The sequence below is a fragment of the Neoarius graeffei genome, chromosome 20 (genome assembly GCF_027579695.1).
Source record: "Neoarius graeffei isolate fNeoGra1 chromosome 20, fNeoGra1.pri, whole genome shotgun sequence".
Lineage (NCBI taxonomy): Eukaryota > Metazoa > Chordata > Actinopteri > Siluriformes > Ariidae > Neoarius > Neoarius graeffei.
Window position 1 is genome coordinate 13,556,768 of NC_083588.1, and position 11,520 is coordinate 13,568,287.

Consider the following 11,520-nt stretch of genomic DNA (forward strand, 5'->3'; position numbering starts at 1 on the left):
AGTGGCTCCAATTCCCACTGGAGCCGTGACAAAAGATTATCGTGAATACTACTGGGTTGCCGGGGACAGATTAGCGTTTCAATTTTACCATTTTGCTCCCATTCGCACACAACACCATGACAGTATAATAGCTGTTGCAATTCAGGACATGTTCAGCATACAAAAACGTGAGTAGGACAGAATCATTTGCCAACGAAAGTGTGGGGGATGTGTCCTCTGTGTCCACTATGCCGCTTCTTCTCATAATACTTCTAACGAACTGCATAATAAATACTGTAATACAGTCTAAAGGCATTGTCTGTGTTTTTATAGAAAGAACTAATTAAGTGTGATCAGGGATTTCAGTTGGTGGTTATGATTTTATTTATTCATAAAAATGGTTGATATTTTACACGACAGCTCCTGGAATGTTAATGATCAGTGGGAGTTCATTTAATCAACCTTTCTGTGTGTTAAGGTACAGACTGAGTTCAACATTCACATTGTGACTTGGCCCGAGGGACAAGATTAATCCCCTTCATCACTGTATGAGCGCCGGGTGTCATGGGAACAACGCTGTCAGTGTCACCAGGCTACCGTAAGGCAGTGCTGCGCGACGAGGCAGCACAGAACAGCAGGAACACCAAGCGCTCATCGGTCATTGGCGTGTTCCCATGGAAACGCATTGTAGCTGTTTCAGCAAGACGGAAAGGGTCAAAGAAGCTCCCCGTGGGAGGAGGGAGTCAGGAGGAGAGCACCGTCAGGGTTAGTGTCAGCCTCGATGGTAACCTAAACCTCAAGAAGTCTCAGTCGTATGCTAACCTGTCAGTGTTCACACAGGAAGGAGGGCTAAATGTTCCAAATTCCAAAACCACTAGTGACATTGCTGTAAGTGCTGCCCTTGAGGATCAGGATCAGGATCAGGATGTGTCGGAAGGGTCCAGATCATCGAAGCGGATCTTGGTCCAAGCAACAACCAGTGAGCTGCTGCGCAGTCTGGGTGAGTTCCTGTGCCGTCGGTGTTACCGACTTAAGCGTCTATCACCAGGAGACCCAGCACTGTGGTTGCGTGGTGTGGACCGTGCCCTCTTGCTACAGGGCTGGCAGGAGCAGGCCTTTATCTCACCACCAAGTGTTGTCTTTCTCTACATGCTGTGCCGCGCAGTGGTCTCGGCTGAGGTCGGGAGTGAACACGAGCTGCGCCTAGAACTTCTCACCTGCTTATACTTGAGCTACTCTTACATGGGCAGCGAGATCTCATACCCACTCAAGCCCTTTCTGTTGCAGCAGGACAGAGAAGCATTCTGGGATAGGTGTCTGCAGATCATCCACTGCACCAGTCCTAACATGCTAAAGCTAAATGCTGACCCACACTACTTCACACAGGTCTTTGCCGACCTGAAGGGCGAAAGTCAGAGAGTGGAAGGGGAGAGAGTACCTCTTGATCGATAAACACCATGCTGTAAAGTGGTTGTTCTAAATGAAACTGTCTTTTAACTGTGTTTTATTTTACAAATGTCACACTTAAAGCCCTTTTGTTCATAATTTATTTGTAGTTTTGGTTATTATGGTTATGGTTTTGATCAGACATGAATAAACTGCTATAGTATTTTGTTGTATAAATGATAATTTTATATTTTTATACCATCCAGGTGAAGTGTTTAGTTCATTGGGTGATTTAAATAAAGTGTCATTAAACTGTCATCATTTTGAACAAAAACTGTCATTATTTTGCACAATCAAATATAAACTCCTTTGTCTTAGCCATGAAGGTCAGTCACATGACACATCACAATATCGAACATATATAGTTAGACGTGTTGTTAGGGCCCAGTCCTACAACACCGATAACGATGATGATACCTCTAACTACGATGATACCTCTAACTACAACTATGACGATCCCTCTGCCTGAATTTAGTTCCAGTCTACAGCAGTCACATGACCCATAATCCCGACTATAGTATCGCTTGGTCCTGCCACTCAGGTAAATAAATGCATGCAACTTTGGAATAGTCATGGAAGTTTTTTCCAAGTAGTAGCACATTATTCCAGGTCATACTGTACAGCTTGGACTTCAAAACAACCCATGCACACACTCCAGTGGTTGATGAAATACGGATAGGTCACAGACTACAGAATTATAATAAAAAAGGATACAAAATACGGATTGGTTATGGAGTTTAATATGGATGCATCATGGATGCTAATAATTTATGGATTGGTCACGGACATTTCAGTATATTACAGATTGGTTACTGATTTCATACGGATGCTGCATCACGGATAAAAAATTAAGACATCGAAAACAAATGTCGAAGTTCATCATTAAAACATCTTACCTGCATTTATATGTTTATTAACTTCTTACTGATCTTATTCATCTCATTATCTCTAGCTGCTTTATCCTGTTCTACAGGGTCGCAGGCAAGCTGGAGCCTATCCCAGCTGACTACGGGCGAAAGGTGGGGTACACCCTGGACAAGTTGCCAGGTCATCACAGGGCTGACACATAGACAGACAACCATTCACACTCACGGTCAATTTAGAGTCACCAGTTAATCTAACCTGCATGTCTTTGGACTGTGGGGGAAACCGGAGCACCCGGAGGAAACCCACGCGGACACGAGGAGAACATGCAAACTCCGCACAGAAATTCCTTCGTTGGCCACGGGGCTCGAACCTTCTTGCTGTGAGGTGACAGCGCAAACCACTACACCACCATGCCGCCCCTTCTTACTGATATTTCACGGAAAATCATAAATCCATGAATAAAAGATCTGTACTTTGAATTATATTTTTTTAATTTTCTGTGAAACCATATTCCATGACTTCATGATGCAACAAAGATGCCCAGGAAAAATAGCACATGCTCAGACAATGTCACATGTAATCAATTACCTGATTGGTCAGATATTTTATCGGATCAGGTCCAGGCCTGGAAAAATCGCTCCAGAAACAATCTCACCGATACGGATAAATCCAGGCCTGGGCTATAGGTATCGTTATTGGTCTGGTGTGACCACCAAGCACATAAACTACAGGGGACTGATTTATTTATAGTTATCGTTAAAGTTGTAGTTATAGTTATCAGTATTGTGGGACCGGGCCTTGATTGTGCACACTTTAAAATGGCACCAGGCCTCTTGTAGTCCATTAAGTAGAAAGTTAACTCGGTAGGCCGCATGTTTGGATAGCATAGTCATGCGCTGATAAAATGAGTTCATCAATGCACCAAATTGTTTTGATCACAGATGCTTTGAAATACACTATTCCACACGGTCCCATTCGCTGCCTTGGTAGGACAGATCCTGTATATTCTGGAACTCTGCTCACTTTTCAGGGCGCTTTAGGGTTAAGGATTATTGCAAAGTATAAAAAGTGATGAAGCAGTGAATAAACACAATGAGCCAACACAGTGAACATGGTGAATCAACATAGTGACCCAACAAAGTGAATCAACAGTGAATAAGCACAGCAAAACAAACACCCTGAATGAACTCAGTAAAGGAAGAAAAATTGGTAATGAAACACAACAAACGAATGTCGTACGTGAAGACAGTGAAAGAAGATGGTAAATGCACTTTCAGCTCCTCCACACGTGCATTCTTATGCACTCAACCTGAAAGGTTAAATTGGTATTCCTCATATTTGGTATGCAGGAACTGGAATACAGCTGGGATACTGTCCAGTCCATTGGCCATCACAATAATGCCCAATGGCCTTGGGGACATTGGTGGCGCCATTTGGTTGTTCCAGTGCAGTCAAAGGCTAGTGTTGTAGTACTTGAGACCGGTCTTGGTCTCAAGACCACTTTTTGAAGGTCTCGGTCTCATCTGGGAATCGACCGCATTTTTACTCGGTCTTGTCTCAGTCTCGGACATAGAGGACTCTGGATTTTATTTCAAGACCGGTCAAAGCCACAACTGCGGGGATTTCATGAAATTGCCAATGCATAGTCTGATTTATTTGTGATTGGATGTAAAATATCCTGCTTCAAATGCAACCAATAACGTGACTCATTGCTATTTTGAAAGTTTCATGACTGATAAAGACCATCACCCCTTCACATACCTTGGTTTGGTCCTGGTCTTGAGTCAGTCTCACCCTGCCTTGGTCTTGGACTTGACTCGGTCTGAACCCCTTAGAGTCTTGGTCTCGGTACACTCGTCTCAGTCATGACTTGGTCTCGGTTTAGGTGGTCAACACTGCAAAAGGCAAGGGGTAATGAAATACTAGTTACATATACAATACCAGTAAAAAGTTTGCACACCCCTACTCCTTCAGAGGTTTTTCTGTATTTTGACTATTTTCTACATTATAGAACAAGACTGAAGACATCAAAACTATGAATTAACACATGGAATGTATATATAATTTTAGATTCTTCAAAATAGCCACCATTTACTTTGATGATATTTTGCACACTATTGGCATTCTCTTAACCAGCTTCATGAGGTAGTCACCTCGAATACTTTTCAATTAACAGGCGTGCCTCGTCAAAAGTTAATTAGTGGACGAGTTTCTTGTCTTTTTAATGCATTTGAGATCCAACAGTAAACAGTAAATAAAAAAATACAGTAAATAGCCCTGTTCCACAACTGTAGTAATCTATATTATGTCAAGAACCGTTCAAGTAAAGAGAAACAACATCCATCATTACTTGAAGCCATGAAGTGTCTTTTAATTAACAGAAATAAAGGAAAAGCTTTGAATTATAGGTGTGGCCACGGTACTGTATAAGTAGTTTTTATGAATCCTGGGGTTCAGAGAAGGCTGATATCAACCAGTTGACAATGAGTACAATGATTTGACCTTGGATGAAAATCAATTCAACCACAAGGCTTTAATGTTAATCCTGTGCTCCAGATGTTGCATCAAAATGGACTCACGTGACTCATATGCTTCTCGAGGTTGTTGGATTACACCAAGGATTTCACAGCCTTGTTGACATTTGTGTGTTTGTGTGTTCACATAGACACTTTCTGGCCACTTTAACAGGAACACCTGTATTATCCAATCAGGTGGTAGTAGCACAATTTAGAAAATGATGCAAACAGGGCTGGACAGCTAGTTCATTGTCATTTCGTGTCATCACACTACTGCTTGCCACTAGCAAGCAAATTTGAGTGCCACATCGTTGGCCTCTGCCAGATCCTTCACAGTGCATGTGTCATGCAGTATGCCACTGCTCAGGAGATGTCCCATAGTCTGGGGGCCCTGTCAGCACTCGCAATCTGCCGCATCTTTGGCGTATCCTCACTTCACCAGATTAGATTGACATCTCCCCATGTGTGCCCACAGTCTATTCAAACTGTGCCATGTTATCCATGGTTGGTCAGAACCAGGAGGGATCAATAGACATATGACTATCCTCTGGAGGTTTCTTGAGTCTTCCCAGAGTTTAACCCTTTTGGATGATACATTGCAGTCCAAGGGTTGGACAGACATGTCAAAGTAAATATAGAAATCACTGCTCTTTTTTTAAAAAATGTGCTTTTTCAATACCGTCCCAACGTTTTCTGATTTGGAGTTGTAATCAGACACCTGAAATTTCAGTTGTCTTGATTAATTTCCTCAGCAATTGTTATGCCCCTGGTATCCATTAGATGGAGCCAGATACACAGTTTTGTTTTAACTTTATTCCAGAAAAGTGACTTTCAAAATTCTCAGGACACCAGATTATTTTGTCGTCATGTCTGAAAGCACAGGAATGCCAATTGTGTTAAATTCCCACAATGCACTGCAGAAGATCAGAGTCCAAATAATATTGTTAGAACGTTTTGTAACCATGAGAAAGAAAGAGTGTGTTGACAATTAGTAATAGGTTTTGGTGTGCAGTAATTCCATGTATAGTGTTTAATTGAAGGGCGGCACGGTGGTGTAGTGGTTAGCGCTGTCGCCTCACAGCAAGAAGGTCCGGGTTCGAGCCCCGTGGCCGACGAGGGCCTTTCTGTGCGGAGTTTGCATGTTCTCCCCGTGTCCGCATGGGTTTCCTCCGGGTACTCCGGTTTCCCCCACAGTCCAAAGACATGCAGGTTAGGTTAACTGGTGACTCTATATTGACCATAGGTGTGAATGTGAGTGTGAATGGTTGTCTGTGTCTATGTGTCAGCCCTGTGATGACCTGGCGACTTGTCCAGGGTGTGCCCCGCCTTTTGCCCGTAGTCAGCTGGGATAGGCTCCAGCTTGCCTGCGACCCTGTAGAACAGGATAAAGCGGCTAGAGATAATGAGATGAGATGAGATGAGATGAGATGAGATGAGTGTTTAATTGAAGCTCCTGATTGGTCAGTGCCCTTTATGACATCATCAACTGGCTGTTGGAATTTAAACTGAGAAGCTTTCAGTCGGTTGGATTTTCATGATGAAATCTTCTCGATGGTTTAAAATGTAAGGTTTGTTTTTGAAAAATGCCTTTTTCATTTCTAGACAGATGAACTCCAAAACAAAGTTCGAACTGAGACTGTATGCTAAGCTTTTGTTTACTTATTCAACACATCCCCTTATAATGGACACTCTAATGGCATACACACACATGCAGAGAGAGAGAGAGAGAGAGAGAGAGAGAGAGAGAAATATGGCAGTGACATCATTATTGTAGGGACATGGCCTCGACTAGAAACCATTAGGGATGTTATTGAGTGGACGCACTGTCTCTGCATCTGCTTACTCTGTCTGTTTGAATTACATGCCCCCATATCTCACATTTTATTTTATTTTACTGTGTGTGTGTGTGTGTGTGTGTGTGTGTGTGTGTGTGTGTGTGTGTGTGTGATGTAACACAGGCATAGAACAAATATTCTCTTCCCTGGGAACAGAGACGTCCCTGCTCATTTGTCACACGGGCTCACCCTCAGTCTGCAATCATCCTGTCACACACACACACAGCAAACCCTTGGTTTTCTTTCTATTGCATTTCAACACTAGATTGTATCTATACACACAGTTTTAGAAGAATGACTTATCATTAATACATTTTATCAGTCGAGGAGTTCACAGCCATGAATTTATTAAGCTACACTATATGGCCAAAAGTATGTGGACACCTGACCATTACACCCATAAGTGCATGTTGAACATCCTATTTATGACCTTTGACAGTCCATGCACATAGACCCAACCCTTCCAAAGACTTTTGTGCTGGTAGAGCAGCAATTCCCACCAGAGGTATTAATCAAAGGAATTGTCTGGTGCATAAGCACTGTAAGACAGATAAACTCAGTTAAGACAGCTCAACTTCAAGTTCAGGTCTTTATTTGTCTTGTCTACAGAGCTATATACAGTGGTGGCCAAAAGTTTTGAGACTGACACAAATTTTGGTTTTCACAAAGTTTGCTGCTTCAGTGTTTTTAGATCTTTTTGTCAGATGTTTCTATGGTATACCGAAGTAAAATTATCAGCATTTCATAAGTTTCAAAGGCTTTTACTGATAAATATATCAAGTTTATGCAAAGAGTCAGTATTTACAGTGTTGGCCCTTCTTTTTCAAGACTCCTGTAATTCACCCTGGCATACTGGATATCAGCTTCTGGGCCAAATCCTGACTGATGGCAACCCATTCTTGCATAATCAGTGCTTAGAGTTTGTCACAATTTTTGGGGTTTTGTTTGTCCACCCGCTTTTTGAGGACTGACCACAGGTTCTCTGTGGGATTAAGATCTGGGGAGTTTCCTGGCCATGGACCCAAAATTTCAATGTTTTGTTCCTCGAGCCACTTAGTTATCACTTTCTGCACCTAAATCAACCATTTATCGGCTCATCAAGAACTTCAAGGAGAGAGGCTCAATTGAGGTGAAGAAGGCTTCAGGGCACCCAAGAAAGTCCAGCAAGTGCCAGGACTGTCTCCTAAAGAGGACTCAGCTACGGGACCGGGTCACCACCAGTGCAGAGCTTGCTTAGGAATGGCAGCAGGCAGTTGTGAGTGCATCTGCACGCACAGTGAGGCGAAAACTTTTGGAGGATGGCCTGGTGTCAAGAAGGGCATCAAAGAAGCCACTTCTCTCCAAGAAAAACATCAAGGACAGACTGACATTCTGCAGGAAGTACAGGGATTGGACTGCAGAGGACTGGGGTAAAGTTATTTTCTCTGATGAAGCCCCGTTCAGACTGTTTGGGACATCCGGAAAAATGATTGTCCGCAGAAGAAAAGTTGAGCGCTACCATGAGTCCTGTATCTTGCCAACAGTAAAGCATCCTGAGACGATTGATGTGTGGGGTCACTTCTCATCTAAGGGAGTGGGTTCACTCACAATTTTGCTGAAGAACACTGCCATGAATAAAGAATGGTATCAAAACATCCTCCAAGAGCAACTTTTCCCAACAATCCAGGAGCAATTTGGTGATGAACAATGCTTTTTCCAGCATGATGGAGCACCATGTGGCAAGGCAAAAGTGATAACTAAGTGGCTCAGGGAATAAAACATGGAAATTTTGGGTCCGTGGCCAGGAAACTCCCCAGATCTTAATCCCATTGAGAACCTGTGGTCAATCCTCAAAAAGCAGGTGGACAAACAAAAACCCAAAACTTGTCATAAACTCCAAGCACTGATTATGCAAGAATGGGTTGCCATCAGTCAGGATTTGGCCCAGAAACTGATATCCAGCATGCCAGGGTCAACACTGTAAATACTGACTCTTTGCATAAACTTGATGTATTTGTCAATAAAAGTCTTTGAAACTTATGAAATGCTTATAATTGTACTTCAGGATACCATAGAAACATCTGACAAAAAGATCTAAAAACACTGTTTTTAGTGAAAACCAAAATTTGTGTCAGTCTCAAAACTTTTGGCCACAACTGTAGTGTATACTTCTTGCAATGAAATTCTTAAGTGTGACTTCCCAAACTGTGCAAACATCACAAAGAGCAAGAACACACACAAGGCACAAGACACAGGTGGGCGTCGGTGTAGATCGTGTCCATAAAATGAAGATAAAGGAAACCGCACCTGATCTCATTCAGACCCCTAATCTCTTATGGGAAGTGAAATGTTTATGAAGTGTACAGTACTGTGCAAAAGTCTGGATTTTTTTCCCTACAAATTTTGTTATAGATTTCTATTTAATGACTTCTACATTATCAAGTTAGTACAAAAACATCTTAGAGTTCCAAACGTTCGTTTTCCAGCACAAAATTAAATGCTACAGGAAAAAAAAATGTTTGTATCTGAGCAGCATATGACACAAGAGAGCACTTTTTATATTAAAAAAGAAAACATAATGAAGGCTACTGGGTTTTGGTGCAAAATTAAGAAGCAAGTGTGACAGTCAAAGTGTCCAGAAGAACTGTGGCTGGTTCTGTAAGATGCTCAGTAAAACCAACAGCTCATTTCCTTATCAAATTGCACTCACTGCACCTGAGACTACTATTTTTTTTCAAAAGCAAAGGGTCGTCTCACACCAAATATTGACTTTGTTTCATTTATTTTGGCTTACTGATTACTGTTTATAGCATTTTTTTTATGTTCAAACATTTAATTTAATTATTTTTGAAGTCATTTTTGGTCGACAGCATTTCTTTACACATGCCTAAGACTTTTGCACACTATTGTAAGTGTTCTGTGTTGATTCTCACGCTGTGAGAGCGTTTGCCTGGGCGGAATCATAATGAGAACAGATTGTGGTTTGGGTGACCAGAGTCCTTCATTGTCCTATTTGCTTTTGTTTTGCTGTTAATGACAGTGACAATGTCAGAATTTGGATAGCAAATCAGGCTCTGGAGAGAAACAGCCACTACCATTCACCCTTCACCACTTTATTAGGAAGGCTAGGGGTTTTATTATTTGGGTTATTATTTGGTTTTAATATTTGGTTATTTGGATAGAATTTATTTTCGCAAAAGCACGTTCTGGTGCATTGTTATTAGTTTCAGTTTCCTCTCCACACACCTGCTTCACAGCTGAATCTTAGTTCATGCTAAAGTTAAAATTGGAAAATTAAATAGTGTATTGGGATTATAAACTTACAGACGTTAGTACTGTAAATCTATTAATGTTGCACGCATAGTATAAAATGTGTGTGTGAGTATGTGTGTGTGTAGTGTCTCACACAGCCATGTGAAAAATTTTTTTTTATTTCACCCTCAGTAGTGTCTGTTCTAGAGTGTGAAAGTGTGGTCGGTCTTGAATCATTTCCTGCCAGACTCTTGACTCTTAGTTACAGTGGTGCTTGAAAGTTTGTGAACCCTTTAGAATGTTCTATATTTCTGCATAAATATGACCTAAAACATCATCAGATTTTCACGCAAGTACTAAAAGTAGATAAAGAGAACCCAGTTAAACAAATGAGACAAAAATATTATACTTGGTCATTTATTTCCTGAGGAAAATGATCCAATATTACATATCTGTGAGTGGCAAAAGTATGTGAACCTTTACTTTCAGTATCTGGTGTGACCCCCTTGTGCAGTAATAACTGCAACTAAACGTTTCTGGTAACTGTTGATCAGTCCTGCACACCGGCTTGGAGGAATTTTAGCCTGTTCCTCCGTACAGAACAGCTTCAACTCTGGGATGTTGGTGGGGTTTTTTTTGCTTTTGTTGACCCAGTTGTGCAGTATACAAGTGATTATTTTAGTCAGTGCCTAGATTTTACATAATTTCAGTCAAGTTCCCGTCCAAACATATTTTTGGTCCTATGATGTGAAAATGCCATGATGGCGAAATGAAAATGAAGCTTTTTGAAGGTCCTCCAATGTGGAAGAAAGTTCAAATCTCATTTTCATTGTTTACTTTTACAGCATTTGGCAGACGCCCTTATCCAGAATGAGTAACATTTATTTCATGTGTACAACTGGGAAAGTGACGGTTAAGGGCCTTCATCAAGGACCCAGCAGTGGCAGTTTGTCAGGCGACTCAGGGTGTTTTCACACTTGATCTCTTTCAGTCCACAAAATGAACTCATTATTATACTGATTAGTCAGCATTTCTTTTGCATATATAGCGCCCGTGAAAAGTTTGTATACTTGTACTCAATGATAGTTTTTTCTGTATTTTGACTATTTACATTGTAGAACAATACTGAAAGACAAAAACTACAAAATAACATCTGGAACATATATGGAATTATTGTATGTGGTAAACAAAAACGTGTTAAAAAAACAAAATAGGTTTCACATTTTAGATTCTTCAAAGTAGCCAGCGTTTACCTTGATGAGGCTTTGCACACTATCTTCACCAGCTTCATGAGGAAGTCACCTGGAATGCTTTTCAATTAACAGATGTGCCTCATCAAAAGTTCATTAGTGCAATTTCTTGCCTCCTTAATGCATTTGAGATCAAACAGTAAATAGTAAATAATAAAAAATACAGTGACTAGCCCGATTCCACACAGCAACTGGAGTAATTCTATAGTAATATTATGTCAAGAACTGCTCAACTACTGTAAGTAAAGAGGAACGACATCCATCATTACTTTAAGACAGGATGTGTCATTTAATTCATAAAAATAAAGAAAAACATTGATTTAGAAGGTGTATCCAAAGTTTTGACTGGTACTGTATAATTAGTTTTGATGAACTTGCTATAGACAGGTCACATCC

At 41.0% G+C, this 11,520-nt stretch overlaps 1 protein-coding gene across 1 annotated transcript; it reads left to right on the plus strand.

Moving 5' to 3' along the window:
- The first annotated feature begins 543 nt into the window (after positions 1–543).
- Positions 544–1,431, plus strand: cdk5r1a (cyclin dependent kinase 5, regulatory subunit 1a (p35)). The gene has a single exon (XM_060902520.1). The coding sequence runs from the start codon at positions 544–546 to the stop codon at positions 1,429–1,431; it is 888 nt and encodes a 295-aa protein (XP_060758503.1).
- Positions 1,432–11,520: the final 10,089 nt, after the last annotated feature.